The following is a 27,978-nucleotide window of genomic DNA, read 5'->3' as shown; positions in this document are numbered from 1 at the left end:
TCTAAAAGACACAAACACACAGGAGCTTATTACTTCTGTTATACTTTATTTGTTATATTACACCTTATTCATAGTAACTATTTACAATTACTTTTGAAATAATATTGAATGTGTTCTGTTGGCAATTGTTTTTGTAAGAATAGATCAAAGATAGATGGTATTATGTAAAACATCATAATAGATGATACTTGTAATAATAAAAACAAAACAATAATGATGATCATAACAATGATAAATATAATGATAATTGACAATGTAATAGCTAGATCTGTTTTAGTGGTGGCGGCTATTTCACAGCATTACAAAGTTTTTTTCAGGCCGAGATAGTGAAAAATGAAGGAACATCAATGTAATAACAATCTGACATTAGCAAATCTTTGAAAATAAACTAATATTTATCAAATTTAACAATGGAATATCAAAGGCTTTCTGGGGATATTTCATTATATTGTAAATACAATTTATGACTTTTAACACAGTAAATAAGATCGCAACGATTGATCTTACTTATTAGATCAATCAATGCGATCTTAAGTCATAAATTGTATTTACAATATTATAAGAATGTTTAATATAAATTATGCAAATAAAACAAGATTAAAAACACAAGAGCAATTCCTCTTTGCAAGGAGTTAGTTTTGAATCTCTTTTCATTTGAAATTAGTGGTGGACGGAAGCAGTGTTTTTCATGAGCGGGGGTCAAAATCTTGTGCTGATTGGATGTGACCCGATGTCCACTGTATCTAGTAACACTGTTAACAAATAATCATCATCTTCTTCATCATCATCACCATAATTCTTATCAGTATTGAATTAAAATTATTAAGACAATAAACAATCAGAAATAACATTCATATTTCAAAGCACCTGGTGCTGGGGGATAATCGCTCTGAGCACCATCTCAAAGGCAGATCCAGACAGGCCCTTTAATAATCACCTTTTACACATACATATCAATATAGCTAAATCTAAGAAAATTGTCATTTGCCCCCCCCCCCCTCTAATTTCACAATACCTCAGTTAGCAAAGAATCTAGTCCCTCAATGCACATAATCGTATGCTTTATAAACACAATTGATTAAAAATTGTTTAAAGCAAAATTACCAAGTTACTTCTTGTTTTAAATGCTCATTTGCAAAGTTTAATAGTAAAAAAAAAAAGAAGAAAAATCAACATTCATTATCTAGGCCTTATCATTGTCAAATCTTCAGTAATACCTATAGACAGAGTATTATTGACTGTGCATGTTCAGAAATAATTTAAACTGAGAAGAGAAATAACAGATTTAGAATAAGAGCAGATGTGAGTTGTATTTTTTTCATGAAAAAAATAGATTATTAACCATATGTAATTTGTGATCATCTTATTCTTTGGGAAGTAAATTTTGCCTCATTTAAAAGAAGAAATATATTCACATCTCTCTCTCTCTATATATATATATACATATATAAATAATGAAAATTCACCCACTATGACTGACATCAAGTACTATCTCATACTGATTATGACCAATGTGGAATAGTAAGTGCAAATCAAAATTCTTATTTCTTTGCCATGATTATAACTTATTTGGTCCATGCCCTATTCCACCCCGAAAGAGAAAATTGAAATCCCATGTAAGCCATAATATTGGTAGCCATATGATGCACTACAGTAACAAAACATCCTATGCCAAAATCAGGCATAAGTCTTGAAGTTAAATGAACATTTGCAATCAATATGATTAATGTTTCTTGCAACAAAAAGCAAACTTCCAAACAAACTTCCAATTATCAAAACTGATTTTTCAATTGCAATTTCCAATCAATTTCCAATTAGTTTTGTTGTAATAATTCAAAGGATTTATAAATTTCGGGGGCAATTTTTAAAAAAACATATTTTGGTCAATTTTGGCAAATTTGGCCAAGTCGCGGGTGGGGCGAAAAATTCAATCTCAATGGATCTTCTTTATCTTCTGAATATTGATGCGTTTGGATGCTAGAAGACCCCACGGAGCAAAGACGGCTGGTTTGGGTGGGGGGTTTCGGGGGCAATTTTGGAAAAAACATGAAAAACATGGAAAATGATATATATTTGTCAAACTCATAGAACAAGGCTATCAAGCTTGCATGAGGATTTATGTTTATTGACAATATACTTATAAAAACAATATAACTAACCTTGCATATTAATATTCACAACAGATATGAAACTAGAGGGAAGTACTTGTGACCTAACAATAAGATTTTAAAAATCTAATTTTGATAATAAAACTAGTTGTTTCTTTAAAATGCAGAGTAAAAATTATGCATCCTCTATTGCCAGATCTGAGATTTTTAAAATATTCAATTTCATTTGGTGTGTCAACACCACAGAATGAACAAAAATCTTTACTTGCTTAGTGATAATGTATTTCTAATCACATATCTGTCTATAAAGGCTTGTTTCAGTCAGTCATCCTCATTCTCTGTTTATCCACTTTTTCCGAGATATCCAACGCATTCATTTGTATTATGTACATGTGAAAAGGAGCTTTATAGCTTGGTGGAATGTTAAGGAAATGGGTGCAGGGGTAGATCCAGGGTTTCAGAATTGTTTTAAATGGTCTAAAAATATCCATTCAAAATTAATGACATTTTTATTTGGAAAAAAAAATTGAGAAGGAAATTAGAGAATACAAGAAAAAAAAGGGGGGGGGGGTCTTCAATTCATAAAGGGAGAGGGAGTGACATTCATCCCCACTCCCAGAAGTGGTGCACAAGAAGTGGACACAACATACCCCAGTGTAGTCTTTGTGTAAAAATTAGGGTTTAAATAGACTACATGTGGGTAGTAGTGTATTAAGGCCAAAATGATAGCAAAACAAAATGGGCAATGTCTAACTGAAAATTACAAAAATACAATGGAAGAGTGACTGAATTTTTATCAGATGGATAAATTCAGGTATTAAATGAATTTACAATATGACTGAAAGGAATGTGTCAAAGTGGACTTAGAATTTACCTGATGACTCCATCTGATAAAAATAAAGTTTTACATCAATGCAAAACAGAATAAACATATAATACAATAAAAGTTATCATTAGTACTATCCCTTTTCAGTATTGCACAAGAGCAAGTCAAACTGGTATTCATGCATCCCTTTAAATTACAGGTAAACAGGCGTCAAATGTACAACTTTCAATGATGAAAACCAACATATGAACCCAACCTAGTCTTGGTTTACACATATATACAGTATCCTATCGGACTATCACAGTACAGAGGGTCTTGCAGTAGCAGCAAATTAAATTCTAAAATTAGCTTGCAGAATTATTACTTTAACATCTACATGTACATGTAGGTCAGCTTACAAAGCTGTGAAGATGTCAGTCAAACAACCTACTCAGCCAAGGGAAATCGTTTGAGAGCAAAAATATTGATTGATGCATGGTTTGAATCAGTGCCCTAACTATGGGTGGGACCAAAAAATTTCAAGCTTATCTATATTTTGGTAAATACCCTAGAAGTGAATGTCACTATTCAAATTCAGTGCTAAATTAGATGAATGTGTATGTGAATGTTTTCTCCACAAAGATATCATGTTACGAAGTCAACTGCTAGTTTTAGGTCAACAATTTTTTATTAAAAAAGCTTTAGATTTCAATCTTTCAGAGAGCAATCATTCCTTTGAGGATGCATTGAATTAACATACAACTATTTTCATCACAATCTATTGCTGACTAGCTTTCCAGATAATGTGAATATTTTTAAATTCACCTCCTACCTTTTCACGTTCTGGTCAACAATTACAAAATTGCCTTTCTCACATAAAGGCCTGAATTTACAAAGGAAGTTTAAAAATGCCTATGGTTGCCACGTAGTTCATAAATAGATTCCAGAGAATGTGAAGGTCTACGGCTAGGCTCAAAGCATGTATAAAGTCCAAGTTTTACTGGAGCAATGTCTTGTGAATCCTTTTTCAGTAAGGTGACTCTAAGCCTGTCAATGAGACTTCCTCTAAGAAGCTGTTTGAGAAATAATCAAAAAACATACAAAGATGAAATAAAGAAATATTCTAGGAAACTCACTTCTTCACTTTCAATTACTCTTTCATTCAATTTAATTTTCATTTACACATTTTTGAAAGGTAATATAAAATAATTTAAACATGACTTGTAAATAATGTATGTAATAAAATGTGTAAATATTGTCAAAATAATAAGTGGAAAATCAATTAATTAAATTGCATTGAATCAATTTAAGCTCTGTTTCAGCATGGTCTATTAAAGATGTTAAAGACAAGAAAATTGACAAGCTGTGACTAACCTTTTAAAGTTGTGTACTGTGGTACCTCCTAGAATAACTCTTATTCCTGGTGTAGCACGGTTTAAGTTGTAGATAGCAAAGCATTCTTCATATGTGATACCACCAATCATGAATACAACAACATCTTGAGGTCTGGACAAAATAAAACAATACAAGTTTCAATTTGACATCTTAATTTTTATCATTATGATCACTGATTACAATCATATTTATGGTAGAAAACCAAGGGCTGGATCATGCAAAACATTTAATTTTTATGAATCATTTAATCTGCATGTTGCATAGAGATATATGTTTATAAGCAATTGGACTAAGGAATACATAATTGTATCAAACCTAAGTACAACTGTTTCAAGATAAAGGCAAGTAACTGACATTTCAGAAAAAGGCCCGGACTGCCCTTCGACCATACGCATTATAATTATTTTAGAAATAGAGTATGAACTTCCAACACTGCTGAGATATTTTATGACTATTTTATAATATAAATACATTTACCTATCTCTGAGTTGACTGCTGCCTAGATAAGGATAGGCTCCTTCCTTCAGCTTTCCCTTGAAGAGTTGGTCAAGTGTTTCATAAATAAGTGGTCGGTGCTGTGTGTAGATATTCTCAACATCCTGCCAAATACAAGAAAGAATATATTGAAGGGATATTAATCTTAAAACCAAGAATCACAGTATTTCAAACAGAGGGTTGTTGGTTTGAATCCCAGCCGTAGCGTGTTTTCCTTTACCAAAGAATTCACCCACGTTGTGCTGAACTAAACCAAGGTGATTAAATTCTTGATTGTACTGGGCACTGCTGATCAACTGGTAGCTCAAACTCAAGCCAGGGTAAAATAGTTGCGCTTTGTATCCTCTGCAACAACTGCTATATAATTCCAGCAATCATCATTTATATTATTGTGAATGATAAAAAGTATTTTCCAAAAAATTTCTCTAAAAGACTGTAAACTATAATATTTTTTAGGAAGTACTTTTAATAAAACCTGCATTTTTTTTCTACAAAAACCCAGTTTAAAATACTGAAAAAAGGGTAACAGCTGGCATCTCTGATATATATAAAAAGGACATTATTGTTTTCATTTTTTTTTTCAAATTTGACTAAAAAAATAGTATATTGACCAGATTCATTTGCCACTTGTCATGAAATTACAAGAAAAAAAAAATTCTACAGATTTTTTTTGGCCAAGCCAGAATACTCCTTTATAAGTATTAGCTTAGAATTCAGTGCAGAGGAGTGAAAATGTCTTAATTTTATCAATTAATCTTACAAATATATGAGCAAGTGCAGTATGCAATTATAGACCAATGCAATTTTCGGGGCCAAGCTATAATTTTCATTTCTAAATATCAGCTTAAAATTCAGTGGAGAGAAGATTCATGTTTTCCTATTCTCAATTAAAACTTGAGTAGTATACAAATAATGCATGCAGCCGAGTGCGTTAGTGGAAATGCAGAGCACGCGAGGTTTCTTTAGATAGGTGCCGCACTGTGCACGAGCCGCTTGCGGCGAGTGCCCAGTGTGCACCATTTGAAGAAACCGAGCTTTCTCTGCATTTACTTTTACACACGACAGAGCAAGTGCATTATTTGTTTTATAAAATAGCAACACAGAAACGAATTCTTAAAAAGTTACAGTACACTTTTGTTGGACTTCTCCCGGGACTTCTTCCGCACTGTTCTGCTTGAGCGTGCAATGTCAATTTTCGTTGCACACCTTTTGCACTACCGTGCAATGCACCAAAAAAGTTGGATGTCATGTGATGCGTATTGGCCAATCGCGATGCTTGAAATAATACACCTATTTTATAAAATGAAGTATTCAATACAATTGTAGACCAACTCTCATAATACTCCATAAGACTATATGCATGCATAAATTTATGGTTCTTCCATTGATCTGTTTATAAAACAAATAAAAAATCTAGTGTGGCTAACCTTTAATCCTTTGAAGAATCTCCTAGTCCTTGCCATAGGATTATCTTGACCAAAGAGATCAGTTCCTCTTGATTTCTCTCCTCCATACTGGATGATAGACTTTACAAGCTTGAAATATAAAAAAAGGAAAAAAAAATTCCCTATTTGTTTATACAGTCAATGGCCTCCACATGCTAGAATATGATGTGTGTAGTATATATGTGTTCCATGTGTATTGTTGCATCATCATACCCTGACACCTGAAGAGTATTTCATCAACATTTGTAATATGTGAATTTGTCAGATCTGTCAACTTTAATTGATTTTGATTGGCTGAGAGGCAAAGAGAACAGACTTTGTTGGACAAAATATCCAACAAATCCTTTCGTAAAATGCTCCCCGGATTTGGTTGCATTACCAATTAATATAGAAATACACTGGTCTCCCGACCAACAAATCTGTTGTCATATTATTAATTGCATTTATACATCTCATATGAAATTATCATAGGGAGGGCTTCATAATGACCTTGTTCTAGACAGAACACTCTCACTTTAAAATGCCATAGCAGGGACATATTTTCACAACCAAACTTTTACAAGAATTTCACCAAGAGGTATTTCACATGAACTTTATTTTACTTAAAATCATGCATCAAGTATCAATAAGCATTTGGTATTCAACAAGCAATCTCATGTGTGGTCTTCCCAAAATACGTAACCCCTAAGGAAAATCGGATGTACGAGGTGATGTGTCATGCCCCACACAAAATTTGGGGTGTTTCGTTAACATTTGTTGTCTGACAAATATATCTGACAACTATGTAATTGACAAATATCTTGTCATTGGTTGTGATTGGTTGTGAGCAACTGTTACTTCAACTGTTACTATGGTAAATGTAAGATAAATGACAACTTTTCAGTGCAGACAAGCTTTATGAAATGATGCCGCATCTTCCTTGTATATGCTCCACAATAAACTACGATTCCTTATTTTCATACTTGTCTGTTTTGTTTACATAGAAATACCACTCTATACGAAACAAAATCAATAAAAGAAATTTGTAAATTACCATTCTATGTTTATCACTGACTCCTCTCCTCCTCAACATCTCCATCAGACCAACAAAGTTATTGTTTGTGTGACGCTCATATCTTAGACCATAGAGGGCGACTAACCGGCAAGCGTCCAGATCTCGGACCTTGTCACTTCCAAGTAATGTACGGATTCTCTATACCAGAGGAAGAAATCAATAGTATGTTAGATTTTTACTTACACAATGACCAACAAACATTGATCTTGGTTCAAACTTTCAGGTTTAATTCATTTTTTATTCTTTTTAAATACGTCACCTTTTAAAAATAGAGGTTTGATTGGTTTAAGATAAAAACACAAGTGATTGGCTACCACAGCAATAACTATATTTCATAATTTTCAAATATTTAATGATTTGACAATAAAGCTCTCAACTGAACAATAAGTATTAAACAGTAATGATGATAAAACATATTTCATAGATGAAACAAACCATATTCTTATTCCTATTGTTTTATTTGGCAAGAATTAAATAACCTACAGTATAAAACATATTAAACAGATATGGTCACAGCATACATATTAAGCATTCAAATGGTGTAAACCAGAGGATCTGGTCAAGTTGCTCAGGTATGGAAAAAGTGAAACAAGTAATTGTTATCTGCAGACCTTCCACCTTATTATTTGTCCAGAAAAAATCAAATATTTTATATTCACATAATAAAATGCTGGAGAAATAGTACAAGGTCGACATCATTGGCTCACTCATTTGTATAACGTACGTCTATATATATCATCATTTTTGAAAGACGTCAAAACTTTAAAATGCCACAACTCTCATTCTACACCTCAGCATTGTGAATATTATGTGTGATTTTCGATCCAACTTGATAAAATCAAATATAAATGATATTCAGGAAAACCCAAGCCCTGTTACATGAAAGTTACTACTATGGTAACTTTGCCACCCATGGAATACTTGGTTTTGATTAATCACCGTTACCATAAAAGTAACTTTTATGAAACAGGGTCCAATGCTGTAAGTAGAAGTAAGTAACATGTTACCAACCTTGAGAGCCTCATTGTGATCTGATTGACAAGCTAACTCTTGCTCTACCTCAGATACCTCCAAGAGATTGTATGCCCTGACCTGTCTAGAGAGTTCCTGGACAACCGTTACATGTTTGGCTACTGTACCAGACATCTTCTTGAACTGAGGGTAATTCTCAACAAACGCCTACAAGAAAACGGTTTCAAGTAAAATTGATTGAATTATTTTCTTATGAATGGAAATTCTATTAAGAGTTAAAGGAGAATTTCTGCCAATTAAGGAAGTCTTAATAATCATGAGGAGTACTGGAGTGATAAGATATATAAGGGAGAGAGTGGGAGGGGAGAATGTGTAGAGCTCTTGACATGAAATAATCTTAAACTGCATGTATCTCAAAGTGCTTAGTTTAATTATACATTTTCCTTCAGTTTTATATGTATTTTGCAAAACATTTTTTACCTTGACATTTTCAGTTCGTCTAAAATGTGTTTTATCACGTATCAATACTAATTATACAGATGACAACCATATGCTATTGACATTGATATTTCATATATTTTCATTTAGTCTAAAATCAAGTTTTATCAAGTATCAATACTTATTATACAGTTGAAAACTATATGCTAATTCTGCATGGCAAACATAACCTATTACTTCTATCTTTATAATTTTCTGGATAATAATGCAGAAAGCAATCTGCTTAACCCATCGAGTATGCTTTGATTTAACACATGCTTTCCATAGACCAATGTATGATATATCTCAAGTGCATATCACTAATGGGGAAAAGGAAAATATGAGGACTATTCAAAATGAAAAAAGAAAGAAAAAAAGATTGAGACAGCTTAGTATGTTACCTTCATGTCAGCAATTGATTCAATTTTCTTCTGACTCTGAGATTTCTTCTGGAATTCCTCCATGAGTTCTTTGATCTTGGTGCAGATCTCTCCATAGTTGTTATATAGATTCTGTTTGAATGGAGAAGAGGAGAGATATTACACACCTGATAATTATAAAAGTATGGAACAAGTTCTTCAAAAAAAATTAAAGGCTATTTGGGATTCCTACAAGATAAAACAACGGTTTTAAAAAAAGGAAGAAATCGTCAAAATTGTTCTTTTTATCTCTATTTAAAACTGGAAGGTGAGTAATCACAAAGTAGGAGGGGAAATGGAGAGGAGAAACAGGAGGAATTAAAAAAAAGTAAATAGGAAAGAATGGTGAGAAAAATGAAACACATAAGAAAAATGAAAACACAGATGACAAATTTCAATCAGATTAAACAAAATAAGAATATAATCACAACAAAAAGAAAAAAAAGAACAAGAATCATAGCATATAGAAGAGGAACAAGAATCAGAAAAAGATAAAGTATACAAATTATGAAGAGTGAGAAAAGACAAGAACAAGAACAGTTAGAATGTGCCTTTTTTGCACAAAGAGTATATTACTTGAACTCACATTAGCATAGAATTCATCTTGTTCTGCTGAAAGTACCACCTCCTGCAAGTCTTTGGAGATACCTGGTACATCTGAGAGATCAATACGTTTGTTCCTTATCCCTAGCAGCTCATGAACCATGGCTTCATACGTCCACTACAGTAAAATGATATTGTACAGTAGAGTCAAGGATGCAATGCAACTGAATGTCTTTATTTCCAGATTACTAAAATTTTCATATTTACAATACATGAATACATTTCAAATCATTAGAAAAATTTACAGCAGATGATAAATGCATTCCAAGGTCAATTCATATACAATAACATAGTACCAGTAGATAAGGAAAATAGGAACTAAAAAAAGCGAAGCTAGTGGGTTAAGAAATCCACCAATTCTGTTCCTATTGTTTGACAAACACATTGGTTTATGAACCTGTTAATCTTGTATTTTATGTTCTAATTTCTTTGACAGAGAAATCACATGATCCCCATATTATCACACTTGTACAATCCTGCAAGACCCCTTGTAAAAAGTAGATTCTTTATATAAAGATGAATTGATAATCTAGGAAGTTGATATGGAAAGCTTACTTGGTTGAGGAGAGGTGTGATTGCATCTCCTCTTCTATCTAAGATGAGTAAGACTGGTGCAACATCTGTTCTCTTGAAATCAAATAAACCTGCATCTTTGGATATCACTTGCTATGAAAAAAAGGTTACCAGTCAAATAAAAAATAATCAATGACATAGGCTAAAATAATGATCAATTTGAATTGTAGTAACAATCACAAACTGAATTCTCAACAAAATGCGACAAAATATAATGCACAAAGGCCTGTATTCATTAGGTACATGTAGGTTAACTTTAACCAATATGGGCTAACCTTAAAAAAGGTGTTGAACATACATCTCACTAAAATGTTACCAATGGGTTAAAATGCATCATTTGATATCAAAGGACCCATAAGATATCATGCTTGTGTGTGATTTAAACCAAGGGTTGATATAACCCACCTTGGAAGTGGTAATATTTAGATGACATCATGTGATGCAATTTAACTTGTGGGTTTAACCCATCTTGAATTCAGGTCAAGGTGTTTGCATATCTATATTTAAAATAAACTATTGCATACCTGATAAATTGGGGAGAAAATGACTAATTTTGGAAAACTAATTAAGGAATTCTTTCACTCTATCTGCTCTAGACATTACAAGAATTATTAATTTCAGAGTTAAAAGAATGGCTTTTCAAGTAGAAAATTTGAGATTCCTCTAACATTTGGGAAAGGTCTTAGATAAATATATTGATGGGAACCTACCCTGACAGTTTCTGCAAGTTTCTTGGCCATCTCTGATGAGTTCTGATATCTGATCATGGGACATTTCTTGAGTGACAGGAGCACAGAAGTGAGTCCAGCACAAACACGGTTCAAGACTGGAGGATCCCATCTCATACCCTATCAAAATATTTTCAAACAAGATTGTCGCTAGGGTGAACACATAATATGAGTGCCTGTAACGCAGAAAATGGAGTTATTGGTCAAAGAAGAAAAGTGAAAGGTGGCGACTTGACCTTTGTCCTTTTGACCTAAAAATCAATAGACTTCCTGGCATCCATGCTAGTATCGTACAAACCAAATCATATGAGCCGATGTTAAGTTAAACTGAAGTTATCGTGTTTACAAGGAAAAGTTAACGGATGGACAGACAGACGGACACGGAGTGTGATACCATAATACATCAGGTCTAGGACGGGCTTATAAAAACAAGGTTAAAAATAAAAGGGTCAAATTGTTTATCACACAAGGTTCTCCATTGTGAACTTTAGAATTGTCATGTCCTCACAGTCCTACATCATTAATAGGGCATTAAAGCTAGGAAGTACATGAGAGCGTTGTTGGCTCAGTCGGTAAATTGCTGCCCGTCAAACCAAAGATCATGGGTTCGAGTCCACCCCGGGCGGATGACTGAAGCCAGTGCATTGTGTGTAAACATCTCTCACATGTTTCATAGATGCAGGCTATGTTACAATGGAAAACACTCCATCCCTCGGATAGGACATTAAATGGAGGCCCCGTGTAGAAGAGAGTCACCACCTTTGCATGTTAAGAACCCACTGCACTATTCGTATAAGAGTAGGGGGAAACCCCGGTGTAGTGGTCCACCTGCACTCCCCCAATCAGTTATATCGGGAGGAGAGACCTGCGGGTCATAGTGATTCAGTTCGCTTTTCGCCTCCCAGGCACAGGTGACGCCAAACAAATAATAATAATAATACATAAATTTCATTAAACATGATTTATGAAAGCTTAGTAGCTGCACATAGCTGAATAATGAATCCAGTGGGATATTTTCACTGGAAGTAAAAGTTTGTATAAGGCAGCTCAGGTACACCCAGGGTGATTTATTTGATAAACTGGAAAGTTCATTCAAAGAGATCCTTTATATCCGTAATCCATGTGTTGTCAATCACCATCATTATCATCATCAATATTTGCAATCATCATCAGTTTTGTAGTTCTTAATATCATTATGATTTTTTATTTCACTTCTGTTTCTTGTCCAGTACACATACTATGGCACTATCAGTTATAGCGAACAAAAACAACATGGGGCAGATTGCAATCAAATGTCCTTCTTCATCAACATCACCATCATTGTAATATTTATTAATATCTTCATCATTATTCAGGGTTTTTTTTTCATTATTGTCATTTTCATCATCATAAATATCACAATGATTGTTATCATTATCATCCATTTCTTCCTCTTCTTGTTGAGTATCATACTTACTCTTGCTGTACCAGTTGTATTGAATGAAAACACATGGGGACAGATGGCAATGTAGTCTCCATAGAACTCCTGTACATTCACAAAGAGCATATAACAAGTTGAATGCTAATGGAGGGATTTCATTAAGATGTTGATACATTACATACAACTTTGCTAACTAGTTACATGATCTAAAGAAGTACCCCCATCGTCCCACAATATGCCAGGTGTTTAAAAAAGAGACAGAATTTATTTTGAAAAAATAAAAAGTTCACATGCAGATACATGTTGACAATACCAATTTTAATACACAAAGATCAGGGGCCTGTTTCATTAAGGCCTGTTGTAACTTTGCCATATTGGCAACTACCATGGTAACAGGGCTCAGCAGGCAATCATAATCAAGGTTTCCATGGAAGTTGCCATAAATGGGAAAGTTACAACAGTTGCAAGTCATTTATGAAACAGGCCACTGCAGATTTCATTTTCAGTTGATGTTAATCAGGATGATTAAGGATCTGAATAGCATTCCAGAACATGTTTAAGTCATGCATTACTTACAAACAACCAATGAGACACTTCCACATATTACACTGAATCTTTTAAATAATGCAATGAAAAATATGAAAAACATAATGAAAAAAGCTAAACATATGCCATTTGATTTCTATCGTTCTATTGGACACAAAAATCCCTGCTTGTATGGAAACAAATTTCCATAGTTGTCCAGTAGTGACCTTTCATTGTAGGTATTTTCTTTTCTAGTATAGATATAGTTTTGTTTTTACAATTTAATCTAAAATTTGAGAAATAAGGATTTTTCATTATGCATTTTTAATTACTTCAATTATTACCTTTAAACTCTCGTGAAGGGGTGAATGAGGGGCCTTTTTCATCTAAAATTGTTTAACATTTTGTAGCATATCTTTGGATAAAATTTGACTTTATATGGAGAGTTCACTTTGATGATTACTCACCTGTACTTCCCGAACCACTTCTTGTTCATCTGCTTCTGCAAGCAATTTAACATCACTTTTGCTGACAACATTACTGAAGTCTGGTAAATAAAATATAAACACAAAAACATTCAATTCAACATACAAGTACTCTAGTATTGGAATACATGAGTACATCTCTTCCACTGTGATATTTAGCATCTATCCTTTTGACCCCAAACTATCTAATTGTCTGATCTTTATAAAACCAAATTTCCAGTCATTCTAAACAGCATCAGCTCTCGAACTAAACTACTTAAATAGATCCCGGTTTCTTACCAAGGATGCAATATTTGGATCATATAATAGTACAATATACCTTTATCGAATTAAAATTTTTCTGTTACGTATCATCAAATCTATACCTAATCATTTGGCAAAGAAGATTTAAGGACTTGAATGTACATGAAACAAATCCAAAGTTTCAAACCTTGCCACTTTGCTTGAAAGAGTATGGAAAATTTTGCATGTTCATTTTTTTTTTTTTTTTTGCAGTTAATGGTGCATTCAAGGGTGAATTCAAGGTACCATGAGAGCATTCACAAGAACTATTACAGACAATAAAAAATCACAGAATATTGTCAAACCGTGTACGTCACTTTTCATATTATAACAGTGTGGCATCTGGCATGGTTTAATTTTGCTGTTAATACATGTACCAGCATTTGTTTTCTTTAATTGTTCGCATTTTTGCTTTCATTAAATACATAATACTTGAACTTGTCATTAACACTTCTAAAAAACGACTGTACTTACAGATGAAGTACACAGCATACTTTGGATTTCTCAACTCATTGCACAGCATTTCAATATTCTCCTGGATTGAAATTCAAAGATGTAATAGGAAATAAACATTCAAAATACCATTTGATTTATCGCTGATAAATGGAACTGAGTATTAAAATTAATAACAAATTTTATATTTATGATTAAAAACTATAAAATACATTATAAAATGGGATCTAAATACTAGTAACTCTAATTTATTTTGAAAGGACACAAGACATCCCTTCCAGAATAATACAGCTTTGTTTGATAACGATGTCTCTATCATTATCTGTGCATATTAGATAATAAATTGAGAGAGTTTCAGTATAATTTAATGTATAGAATACAACCATCGCCTAGATACAGATTCAAACTTCAGGTCAATGATTTGTGTTAATATTGCAATATTTTAGACGAAACATATCAACATGTATTTTTTTCAATGTGCTGATAAATTAAACTTACCCTTTTTAAAGGAAATATTTTGGAAACAAATTCTTATTGGAATAAATGGGACTAACATGAAAACAGAATTATGAAACCATATTATAATTTTGATTAAATTTATGATCTTCCATGATAGCGAAAAGGGGGTACCTGCAAATGTAAATAAAATTAAAGATAGATTAATTGAAATTAAATAGAAAAGAAGAGAAAAGGCTTGCACTGGAAAGGGGAACTTTGTCATTTCACCTCAGGAAATGGGAACATTTTGAAGAATCAACCTCACAGCCCTCTACCCCAGCAATACTCCCTAGATGAGGTCCATTTGTTTGTTTTTGTTGTTTTGCCAGTTTGCTTGTTTTTTTTTCTTTCTCGCTCTCCTTTTCCTTCTTCTTATGCTTTGTTTATCGGGGAAGGGGGTGTTTAATGGATGAAGCGTGATGGAGAGTGTGTTTTCTTTTGTGTGTGTGTTTTTTATCATAACTTCCTCAATTACTTGATTTAATTGTATTGTAAAGGGAAAAAAATCAAGTTCAACTTGAGATTTAAGTATGTTTATAAATATTCAGAGATCTCTAGATGTTGTAGAAGATTTTATTTTGTATTACGAATTCCTTTGTGATTATAAATATGTACAGATTGATTCTTAGTTTACTTTTCGAATAATTTTTTTTTTTTATGAATTCTGATGCAATTATGTTAATTATTTTGCGTTATTCATTATATTCCTATTTTATATATACTGAGGAAGAAATAATATAAGATTTTAAAACAAAAATTGGAATAAAACTAATAATACAAGACAAGTTATTCATCCAACATTTAATACTATTTGTCAATAATATACTTTCATTTTTTTCTACAGTAATATAATGTACCCCCTCAAATCTTTCTGCTACATACATGTATGGGGAAAGGTGTATTTTACTAGCCCATATGTACACATAGAAACCATAACTCATTAAAAAAAAGAATTGTTTTATTAGGCAGCATCTTCCACAAATTGGTGTACTTATTTTGTTCTTACCCTCTTTGGTCTAATGAAGCATATGCAGCGTAGATGTTTCATGATCTCCCTGTTCGCAGAGTCTAATCTTTCAAAAAGATAGACTTCTTTCTGTAGGATTTCAGACTGAGCATACACCATGGTTACAAAGCTGATCTACATTTGAAATAAAATGAGAGAAAAAAGTGAAAAGCTAGTCAAGGAATTATTCATGACATCTTACTCCTGATGGAATCTGTTATCCCATGTTATTGTTGTGCACTGATGATCATTGTTTTGATCAATTTGTTTAACAACACTTTTTTTATAATATTTTAGAAAAAAATAGCTAGTATAGGCACTCCTACAAAAAAAAAATCAGCATTTCTACTAAAAAAGCCTTACCTTAAAATATTCTTTATTGTCTTGTTTGCATAGCAGAGCAAGACTATAGTCGGCGACGGCATCAACATTGAAATCTTAACCAAGGTTAAGTTTTTGAAATGACAGCAAAACTTAAAAAGTATAAGGACCTAGTTCATGAAACTTGGACATAAGAGCAACCATGTATCCCTGAATATCATGTGCGAGTTTCAGGTCACATGACCAAGGTCAAAGGTCATTTAGAGTCAACAAACTTTGGTAACGTTGGGGGTATTTGTGGAATTGTCATCATACATGTATGTAACTTTAAAAGTTTATGGATCTAGTTCATGAAACTTGGACATAAGAGCAGTAATGTATCCCTGAATACCCTCTGTGCATTTAAAGGCGACCGCACACCTTACGATTGGTCAGCGACCCGATTTCAGAATAAAATGTAGTAGAATTTGATGCTAACATTGAGACTTGAAATACCTTACTGCAGTGGTGGACTGTGACCCCGAGGAGACAAAGCATTGGAGGGGCACAGCATTATTCACAAACACTACAGTTCCCCTCCAATGGTTTGTCTCCTCCGGGTCACGGTCCGCCACTGCCTTACTGTGTAATGTTCTAAATCATTGTACGAATACCTATGTTCAAATCTGTGACTATGCTAGTATCCTTCTTAGAATAAAAGCGAATTTAATATCTAGTCGTAATGACGTCATAGCAGTCGTACGATTGGCTACGATTTAAAACTATTTTGGCCTTTACTCCGAAATAAAGGCTTGCAATCTTTCAAAATGGTTATATTAGTATTTTTTCAATCAATTTTAACCTCAAATAAAATGGTATGTTCCATTCACATTTTCAGAAAATGAGCAAAATGCGATTTGTTCCAAAATCGGATCGCGAACAGTCGTAAGGTGTGCCGTGGCCTTAAGGAGCATGGCCAAGATCAAAAGTCATATAAAGGTCAATGAACTCCGTGTTGGGAGTACATGTACATGTATGTGTTGAATTGGCACCATAACTTAGAAAGTTTTTTTATGGATCTAGCTTATGAAACATCAACATAAGGGTAATCAAGTATGAATGATCGTTTTGCACATGTTTTAGGTCACATGATCATGGTCAAAGGTCATTTTGGGTCAATGGACAAAATATTTTATTATCATATTAGTGTTTTCTTCTGTAAATAATTATTCATTAGCTGTTTTCAAAGGCAGCACTGCTGATATATCGAATTGCGTAATGCAGGCAAGACTGCCAGAGGTGTTCCACTTGTTAGCATTTGTAGACATTGCTCAAAACTTACCTGGAAATTTCGTAAATAGTAAAAAAATAAGGCTTAAATACTCCATAAAATGTGCTGGAAATGCATGTACATGCACTGTACACTCATTACTGTGGCTAAAAATAGGCACTTCCAATGGCAAGCCTATATGTATGTTTATGCTGCCCTGGGACTGTGTTCTAATCCCAGAGGACCTGTGGAAACACACATTGATAGACAATCATCTCGGCTAACAGAAAATGTGAAGATGCCAATAAATCAAACTTGACCATCCACTAAAAATATACACATGCATATGGGGCCAACTCACGCATTGACTACAGGGGTATATGTGCACATGTGTGACAACACCATCTAGCACCCATGTGAGTACCTACCTTGCTGGAATTTTCAAATTTCTGCTTTCTTTTGAATGAATATGACTAACAGAGCAACAAAACTACAACTTACAAAACAAATTCCAATTAACATTAAATCCAATCATGGCAATAGAACCATTATAGAATCTAGATGGAAAATTCCTATAGACAGATGTAATATTTGTTGAATAGGATTTAGAAAATGCAAGCAAGGTCTTCTTTTTGCTCCAACTTGGAAAATGAAAGATGGATAACGAGAACGAACGAGACATGGAGGTCTAACTTTTCCTTTTATTGAGGGTCCAGTATGTGCCCACTCACACAAGCATGCGAGGTTTTAGACAGGAATAACCGTCGTTTCTGGGGATTTATTCAACAATTTCTGACATTTTACTGTAATCCCCATTTACCGACGGTAGGGTGTACGTGTGGGCTCGCATGTGTTCTCATTCCCTCCCTTTTGTCAATTCACAGTCCAAAGTTTGATGTAATTTTACACATCGAATTTACAATCTAAGGATGTATAAACAACAAACTTTTAAAACTTGATGTTTTAACATTTAAATACTTTAAACGATATAGATGAAAAAGGCATGAAAAATATACTTTACCGATGTTTAATTGGGTTGAACACGATAAAAATGGTCAAAATGGCAGCCAAACTATAAAATATTTACAAACGAACGTCAACAATCACGAATGTGATATCGATATTGCTTTCGATATTATACGATCTGCTCCATATGCGAACGAAACCGAAGATAAACGATACTAGTTATACTAGTACTAGTACTAGTTATAATCGCGATATATCGATTCGAGACATTAAGTTAATACGATAATGACGTCATTTAAGATGGCAACTTGCAAGAAAAACCGTCAGGTCAGGTGAAAATGTCTTAGATGACAGATTTCTCAATCATCCAGAGGATTTTTTTCAATAACTCCGGCCCAAGGTATGCAATTGCTTAATTTATTTATATTTCCCTGATAATGGAAACCATGAAACTTTCAATTTTGCTTAAAAAACAGTTTTAAATCGCGATCTATAAAACGCTAGTTCACTATACGTTGGCTGTAGGTACGGGGCCCCATCCCCTTCAGTCTATGTATGGTGAGTGGAGCCAACGTAGTTCAGCGGAACAAACAAAATACAGAGACTGAAGCTTTTGGTCTAGCGAGGTTTGTGCCTCGATGTGTCACAATAGACCTTCATCCATAAAATCGAGGTAATTGATTTTTTCCCCTTTTATTTGGAGTGCAATTGCGACCCCATTCTACCCCATTTTGGAGAGTACCCATGTCTGCCTAGTAATACACAGACGAGTCCTGGGCTCCTTGGGTTAATACTTTATGTGCAGTTTTGCATTGGGCTTTCTGGAGTAGTGGGGGAAGGGTATTTTTAAATCAAATCTGACACTTGATCCTAAAAGAAAGGTGAAAAATGAGTATTTCCATTGAATTTGCCATTATCAATACCACGAAACCCGCTAGTTTACAAAAATATGGTACATTTATTCACAAAAATACAAGACTTTGATTGAACTTCCTTTTTTAATGCCACATTAAAATGATGGTAGTAACCAAGTGTAAAATAGATTTGGAGCATTTTATTCTCTTTAATTTGATACCAAAATAATTAAATTTGGATAACGGGATCATATGTCAGAATTGCATTGATTTGAACTTTGATTTTTCCCTCAAAACCATGACCATTAATTTTGGCTGTGTGAATTTTTTTGTGCAGTCACCCTATTAAAAAAATATTATCATGAACCTTTTCCAGGTTTTTATTTTCAATTTTATTTAGTGGGGGTGCATATGGAGCTCTGACATTATCCTGGTTTAAGTCACCACTCCATTCACTGCCATTTATTTCGTCAGCAGCGGGGACTTCTTTCCTCTCCCATTGACTTTGTACACAACGAGTGTCGAGTGCACACACTCCGACTCTCCGAGTCCGACACACACGAGAAGAGAGGTGATTTATTTCAGGATAAGGCCGGAACTCTTGCCAAAAATCAACAAAAGTGAGTGGTTACAAATGGTTGTCTTGCTTATGGGTGTACAACAATTTTTTTTCTAATTTATAATGTTTAACAAATCGAAAAATACATTTCAACATCTTACTAACTCACCCAACACAATAGTGCGCGTGTGGGACAACGCATTCAATATCAGCATAAATTTGAAGAATCTTACCGTTTCTTTGTCCATAAGGAGTACCTTCATGCCAGGACCACTTTCCTCTATCATTTTCGCAACATACTGCTTCACAGCCAATACGACATTCATCGTCAAACATCTGTATTTTACTCTATGAAGGGGGAAAAAGATACGAGATCAACGTAAAAAAAACAACAAAGTCAACATACGTTGAACTTGGGCCTTTGCTGTATAATTTGCTAGTGTCGTATGTCGCCCTCTACGTTGAGAACTTTATAATGACTTTCCAAATAAATGTAAAATGCATTTTAAATTTCCTGAATGGGATAGGCTTACTCAACATGCAAAAGAACATGATTCGAGATATACACAATATAGTGTATTATTTGGGGTATTATTGCAGAGAATAGAGTCAAATCAATCCGAACAGGGGCGCATCAGGGGTAGGTGGCCGGGGGGGGGGGGGAATTGGCAGTGGAAGCATAACAATTTAGGGGGGACGGAAAAAATATTTTCACCTACATTTTCCCAGTCGGCTGCTAAAAGCTGATTTTGTTTATATTTTTTGTTAACGGGGTAGTCCACACTATAGTCTGAAGTTTTAACTACATCTTAGTTTCTTATAAACAAGATGAGATATCTAACACGGCAGGCGCAATACAGGATTTTGCACCCCGTGGGCCCTACCTGATTTTGGCGCCCGGGTTGGCGCCCTTGTGTACTTTTCGAAAAATGGGGCCCCCTTGAACATGAATATTGAACAAGATGGGTATCTAATTCTAAACAAACATTTTATGCGAGTTGAAAAAATTGTTATTCTGACCTAAAATTTGACACTCTAAGCACTTTGGTTCATCAAGCAGGAAGGGTATTTAACTAGACATTTTATGCGAACGCGTAGAGCGAGCTGAAATTTTTTGTTATTCCAATTAACACAAGACTGCACAATCTAATGACCATGAGTAGGATGGGTAGACCTATTTAAACAACTGATGCGAGCGCGAAGCGCGAGCAGAAAATTTTTGATATTCTGACCTAGAATCTAGACGTTGTAAGCACTTTTGGTATTCATGAACATCTTACTAAACTTATGCGAGCGCGTAGCGCGAGCTGAAAAATTCCAAGCCAAAACTGGACATTCTAAGCACTTTTGTGACCATCAACAAGATGGCTATCTGTTTAAACATTTCATGCGAGCGCAAAGCACGAGATGAAAATTTTTGATATGCCGAACCAAACCTTAAGATTCTAAAGCATCTAAACAATTGATGTGAGTGCGAAGCGAAAGCTGAAATTTTGGGTATTTGGACATTCTAAGCGCTTTTGATAATAATGAACAGAATGGCTATCTAACTAAACATTTTATGCGAGCGCGAAGCGCGAGCTGAAATTTTTTGATATTTTGACCTAACATTTTGACATTCTAAGCACTTTGGGTAATCATGAACAGAACTACTACCTAACTAAACATTTTATGCGAGAGCGAAGCGCGAGCTTAAAATTTTAGATAGTCCGACCAAAACCTTAAGATTCCATGACGAAAAACCTCCATTTGATAACACTATACCCCTATTTCCCTCCGCATCAATTCTCTTCTCCAAGCTACAACAAACCCTTACTGCCCCAAGCAGTATCAAAACACCTGTGTCTTGACCTCGGTCCGAAGATAACAACAGCCCGGCATATACAGTCACAGTAGGGGGCCACACAAAATGGATATATGGCAGTGCATAGAGCATAATAGCTCTATGCATAGAGCTCTATGGGCAATGTGTGAGCGCGGTAGCATCCCTGCAAACCATGTCGTCATTTTATCCCCCTACTTTCCTAATTTCGAGGTCGATTTTCTTCGTTCGAAATTGAAAATGGGCTAACATTGGATTTCTGAATACAATATGCCTTTGAAAACGTGATTAAATATCGAATACAATAATTTCATTCCGAAGGTCCTACTACAGGCAGAGAAGTCTTACGTAATAGCACAGCTGTTGTTTATCATTTCGTCCTTGGCTCAACGCTCATAATCTGGCCTGTGGAGGAGAAATTGAGACAGCGGGATTACCTGGCCAATCAGGGTTGATCGGCGCTTGGACATGATTTTTTCAAATTCCAAACAGAAAAAGGGGTATAGAACCGCAGTTTGCAATCTGAACTGCGGTCTTTCTCCAAACGGGGGTTTGACGTAATGTAAAGCACTTTTTGTGAACAGAAATAGAATTGGTATCTATCTAAACTATTGATGCGAGCGCGAAGAGCGACCAAAAAAAATGATATTCTGGCCTAAAAGCTCGGATTCTAAGCCACTTTTTGAAACAATGAACAGGATGGTCATTTAAGCCCCTTTCACAATTGACGTACGACCACTTGCGACCTTTTGGTCGTGCGACAGGCTGCAACAGGCATCAATCGCCAGTCATCTCATAATATCGCACAGAGGCTTTCACAGTTGCAACAGCTGTCGTACAACAAAAACAACCAGTAAAACCCGTTGCACGAGTAAGTCGCTTATGATCCTATTGTGCTCGTGCGATCACATGCGAGTGTAATTGCACGAGGGATTGCGAGGGGAACGGTCGTACACAACGGTAGTGCAATGTTGTAAGCCGTTGCGATCGGTCTTGCAACAGTCTTATGGCCCATCATATTATCGCACCCAGTCGCAAGACAGGTCTCTGTACATGTAGGTCGCTAGCACATGTGCAAGTGTTGTACGACCTCCAGTCGAGTAAATGCGACTACTTAGTTGTGCCACCTGTCGCACCAAGTCGTGCAACGTTGAACAACACTCCCACGATGATCGCCCGACCGATGGTACGACCCCGGATACGAGCTGATGCGAGTGAATCGGTCGTATTTGATCGCGTTCGGATTTTGAACATGTTCAAAGTTCAGATGTGACCAGTCACGACCACCTTGAGTTCGTGCGACCGTCTACAACGACTGCGAGTGCTCGCAAGTCACAAAGAGATCGATCGTGCAACAGCAGGAAAAAACTGTTGCAGGCGGTCGTAAACTGGTCGGATGTCAATTGTGAAAGGGGCTGTACGGTCGCATACATGCGAATGCAACGGTAGTGGAATGTTGTAAGCCGTAATTTCGATCGGTCTTGCAACAGTCTTATATTATCGCAACCAGTCGCAAGACTGGTCTCTGTAGGTATCTAGCGCATGTGCAAGTGTTGTACGACCTCCAGTCGACTAAATGCGACTATACGTAGTTGTGTCACCTCTCGCACCAAGTCGTACAACGTTGAACAACACTCACACGATGATCGCCCGACCGATGGTACGACCTGATGCGAGTAAATCAATCGTATTTGATCGCGTTTGGATTTTGAACATGTTCAAATTCAAATGCGACCAGTCACGACCACCTCCGACCACCTCAAATTCGTGCGTTCGTCTACAACCACTGCGAGTGCTCGCAAGACACCAAGAGATCGATCGTGCAACAACAAGAAAAAACTGTTGCAGGCGGTCGTAAACAGGTCGTACGTCAATTGTGAAAGGGGCTTAAACTAAACAAGCGATGCGATCGAGGAGCGAGATGAAAATAAGTGATATACTGACTTGAAACGGTAACTTTTGAATTACTGCATTATTGCATTGTGAAGGGTAATGAATAAATCCCGTTCGCCCTTGGAAGCAGGGGTGTATAGAGTCACATCAAAGATGTTTTTTAATTGAGTTCTAATTATAAAGGAGAGATTTTACCTAAATCTCCTTCATTTTGGTGCGAAAAAAACTTTTTTTGGGGTTATCAAGTTTTTCTAAACAAAATCGCATGGGAGTAAGTTTAAAATTTGTGTATTTTCCATAGTAAAACTGCAACTTTTTACTGTTCGATATAGGTTTTGATATTTCTTGTTTTAGCTGTTCAGTTTATTTGTTATCTTTTTTATTCCTTCCTTTCTTCTTCCTTTTTATCTTCCTTTCTTTTTTTCTTCCTTCCTTCCTTTCTTTTTTTCTTCCTTCCTTCCTTTCTTTTTTTTTCTCTCTCTTTCTTATTTTTGGGGGACTGTCCCCTCCTCCTGAAATTTAGGGGGGACGTACCCCCCCTGTCTCCCCCGCTTCCGCCGCCTATGGGGCGGCAAGAGCCAAAAAATCCCGGTCATAATGGTATGAACAGGCAGAGGTGCAATGAGGCAACATTTTGTAGGGCCGGGTCAGATATGGCTATCGGGCAAGATCTTTTTTAAATAAAGTTGCGAGCGACTGCATTATGAGCAAATATTTTGACATTTTTATTACAGAAATAAAATTTCGTGATAGATTTTGACATAATATTAAAAAAATAAAATCATATTTCAACCTCCCCTCTTTACTTTCCTTTCCTTTCTTTTGTTTTTGATCTATGCGCCACTGTGAACAAGATTCTTTCTTATGATTGTGCGCGAAGTTTTATATATTTGCAGCAGTAGCGCGAAGACTTTAAAAAATGAATAAAAGAGGGGCACAGTATGGCATATGAACTAAAAAGCTGCTTGATATTAGTCCCGAGGGGGCGAAGCGAGCGAGAAAAAAATACCTTTTAGAGAGACTTTGAGATCTTTTTTATTACATTGTATTCATTAAATAAATATTAAATAATCTTACACTTTTCCATTGCCCTTCTTTCTTTCGTTTCTTTTTTGTTCTTGGTTGTAGAACTTTTGGGGGCCATGGCCCAACCATTCCATCTGTACGCCAGTGCTATGCGGGTGGGGTCCGGCGGGGGTGGAGCCCCATGCAGAACTTCTTGATATCAAAGTCATTTTAAAGATTACAGATTGCCGCTATTTTTAATCAAATTGCAGGTATATACAGTATAACACACAAAATATTAATTCAAGGCAGTTGCGTAATGAACCAAATTTTGGAGGGGGCACAACATAGCAATGTGAGAAACTTTGTAAAAAGTCGGCAGCGAGCGAAACGAGCCCGAAGTTTTTTTGGCCTTTTAAAATGACATTCTAATTATGTGATAGATTTTTCCATGATATTCAGCAAATAACATATTTCATTGTTTTCCATTCATTATTTTCATAACGTTGCTTCCTATATTGTCTATATAGCCCTTTGAAGGCTACAGATGAAGAGCCCTAACTGCTGCGTGGGGTCTGGGACAGGCCCCCGGTAGCTTTGGAGATTTAGCCAAAGTAAACATGAAGAGACTTTTTAACGGTAACTTTTGCCAGCGTAAAGCTTTATACCTATATATACTTAGGGACAAATAACGTAAACAGAAGGAAATTTTCAAGGCCATATATAGGGTCTTGGAAATTTCAAGCCTCTGGCTGAGGACTTTTTTGTCCTGTTTGCGACCGTTATAGCATAAAATTCAGCAAGCTCACAACACAGTTTTATATGCAGTCCATCTTTCTTCCTGTTATTTTTAGTCCTCGGCAGCGCGGTCGTGTTATTAAGTTCGTCTTTCTTGTTTTTTTTTTCTTGCCCCTTTTATTCGTTCTTTGATTCATTTCCCATTTTTGTTTTCAATTTTTTCATCTTTTAATTTATGCCCCTTTCTTAATCATGCTAATGTATTAAGAGTTCTATTTTGGAATGATTTGTCCTTTCTCACATGTTCTTCTTTCATTCCCTTTTTCGCTTTCCTTCCGTTTTCCATTTTTTATGTTTTTCTTAGTTTTCTTTAATCACTTTTTTCATTTTTCTTTCCTATTTCCTCCTTTCCTCTTTTTCCCCCTTCCCCTTCCCTTTCTTTCTCTCTCCCTTTTCTCTTTTTCCCGTTTTGTTTTTTATTTGCCGGCGAAATCCGCCAGGGGGCAGGCAGCCTGCCCCCTGTCTGTTACGCCACTGAATCTAAACCGAGGCATTGATCATTGAGGGCAGGGGGCGATCGCCCCCATTGAAATATTTGGAGGGGGCAATCGATTCGCCCCTCCCCCTCCCAATGAATTTTCAAAAAGCATCGGAAAGCACCCTATATAAACCATTAATGGGGAATGAAACCCTTGGAACGAGTGAGCTTGTGTGGAAAGAGAAAAATCAAAGAATAAGATCAAAGAAATTTTGAGAAAAATCAGACAAATAATGAAAAAGTTATGAATATTTGAATATTTCGATGTCACATGTGAACAACTTTCCATTTGATGGACTATAAAATACCCCTAAAATGTCTCTTTTTGCTCTATCTTATGGTGATACAAACTCTTTATCCGTAATATATTATTTGAAAATCTGTATTACAAGCCCTCCTATAGAAAGAATTAATGATCTACTGATAGATGTGATAAAAAGGGGCATTTTAAGTGAAATATATACTAAAGCAATGGGAAAGTTGTACACATGTGATATCACACGTCTTTGTCGCATTGCCAATAAGAGGATCTACATTACAATAATGATCTAAACTTCAAATGCTCATAACTTTCTTACTATTCTTTCAATTTTTCTCAAACTTTCGTTGATCTGTTTCTTTGATTTTTCTGTTTTCACACAGGCTATCTTGTTCTAAAGGTTCATTTTCCTTTAAACTTGAAATACAATCAAACATCTAGCATATGCATGATATGGTCAATTTTGGCGTGCTTCACGCTCCAAATTCTTCAAAATTTAATTTTGATATTTTTTTTCACCCCACCCTCCCATCCAAAATGTGGATCGACACTTTTAACTCTTACTAACATTTTTAACTCTAACTGTTTGAAATAACCTCGGTCGGGCATAATATATTTTTCTCAACAATGAAAAAAAAAACACAGGGGCAAAATTCAAACAGTATTTTTTTTTACAAAATAGACAGATTTAGCGTTAAAACCACAATTTCAAAATTTAAAATGGTTATATTCGTGGTGGGTAAAATAGGGAGGGGGTTAATTTTGAAAAAAAGGGCACTGCATTACAGGGGACCACTGAGTTTAAGAGATACTTTGCGAGGGATCGTGTAGCGACCGAGCGAGAAAATTTTCAAATTTGAATAGTAGGAGCTTTAATCTTAGAGCAAAGTCTTGACGACATGAATGGAATTCGATTGTTCAATAAGTAATAAGCAAACAGGGACACTCCATATCGATATCTATTTTTTGTGATAAAATATTGGGGCGGGGGGGGGGGGGGCTTGAGAGAGAGAGATATATATAAAAATATATATATATTAGGGGGGGTTCAGTCCCCAAAGCCCCCTCCTAGAACCGAGCTGTAGAATAAAAATGGTGAGATATATTTTATTCATTAGTCACTGCAAACAGTCCTTAACAGGTCCCTTTGCTTGTCATTTCATGACCCTGCTCAGAATAATCCGGTCGAAAAAAAAATGAATAGCTCGCCCTTCACGCTCGCATGACGTAGGCCTCATAAGACACCCTATCTTGTCCTAAAACAACAACAACAGCGAAGATCAGAATTTGGCCCGGCCGATCGGGGAATATTATGTGAATGGAAATACTTTTCTGTGCACCCCCCCCCCCCACCCCCACTCCTCTTGATGAAAGCTGGATTTGACCCTGAGGTTGACAATAATGTAGTCATCGGACGTGGATAATCGGATTCGACATCTGTCGGTATAATCAAGGTCCTCGATATAAGGGTGTTTATACCCGGCCCCCCCCCCCGGAAAAGGCCCAGCGACGCCCCATGCAGGACCGTGATAAAAAAAGTCCAGTGTCCCACAGGTTAGCGAAGGTTAGCGAATAATCGTACACTTGATTTTCACGTTTGATTGTAGTCAATGGAATAAAAAAAAAATCAATCAATTGTAGAAAAATGTTCTACGATTGATTGCTAAGCTCTGTGTTACAGGCCCTAGCCTTTTGTGTTTAATGAAAAACTATACCATCGGCTTCAAAGTTTTATATAATATCCAGAAAACAATATGATATTTCACCCGCTAATTTCTCCTTGTGTTCTTTTTCTATTTTTCTTTTCTTGGTCATGGATTTTTTTTGGGGGGGACTCCACAAGCCCCCCTCGATCCCCATCCAATGAATATTTCACATTGGGCCTACTGCACTTTCGCCAAATTTGAAGACCCCACCCCACCTTGTCTATGCCCCTGCTGACCCACTTCAAACTTCTTGTCGATTAATTAATTAGGTTAACAGGTGGTGGGGTGGGGGGGGGGGGTTGTTTAGTAGAATGTTTGTCTGGAT

The 27,978-nt window shown here is 35.6% G+C and overlaps 1 protein-coding gene across 1 annotated transcript; it reads right to left on the bottom strand.

The window, feature by feature from the left end:
• Window positions 1-31: 31 nt before the first annotated feature.
• LOC129260598 (vacuolar protein sorting-associated protein 45-like) lies at window positions 32-20,143 on the bottom strand. Its single transcript, XM_064099625.1, has 15 exons — window positions 19,926-20,143; window positions 15,744-15,878; window positions 14,261-14,321; window positions 13,487-13,566; window positions 12,531-12,599; window positions 11,057-11,194; window positions 10,329-10,439; window positions 9,757-9,891; window positions 9,153-9,263; window positions 8,314-8,481; window positions 7,282-7,440; window positions 6,231-6,338; window positions 4,786-4,907; window positions 4,288-4,419; window positions 32-3,986 (listed from the first exon to the last, which is right to left on the bottom strand). The coding sequence occupies exons 1-15, from the start codon at window positions 20,016-20,018 to the stop codon at window positions 3,941-3,943; spliced, it is 1,668 nt and encodes a 555-aa protein (XP_063955695.1). The 5' UTR covers window positions 20,019-20,143; the 3' UTR covers window positions 32-3,940.
• Between the last annotated feature and the right edge of the window lie 7,835 nt (window positions 20,144-27,978).

Source organism: Lytechinus pictus, chromosome 5 (genome assembly GCF_037042905.1).
Source record: "Lytechinus pictus isolate F3 Inbred chromosome 5, Lp3.0, whole genome shotgun sequence".
In the NCBI taxonomy this organism is placed as follows: Eukaryota; Metazoa; Echinodermata; class Echinoidea; order Temnopleuroida; family Toxopneustidae; genus Lytechinus; species Lytechinus pictus.
This window is presented reverse-complemented; position numbering and strand designations above follow the sequence as displayed.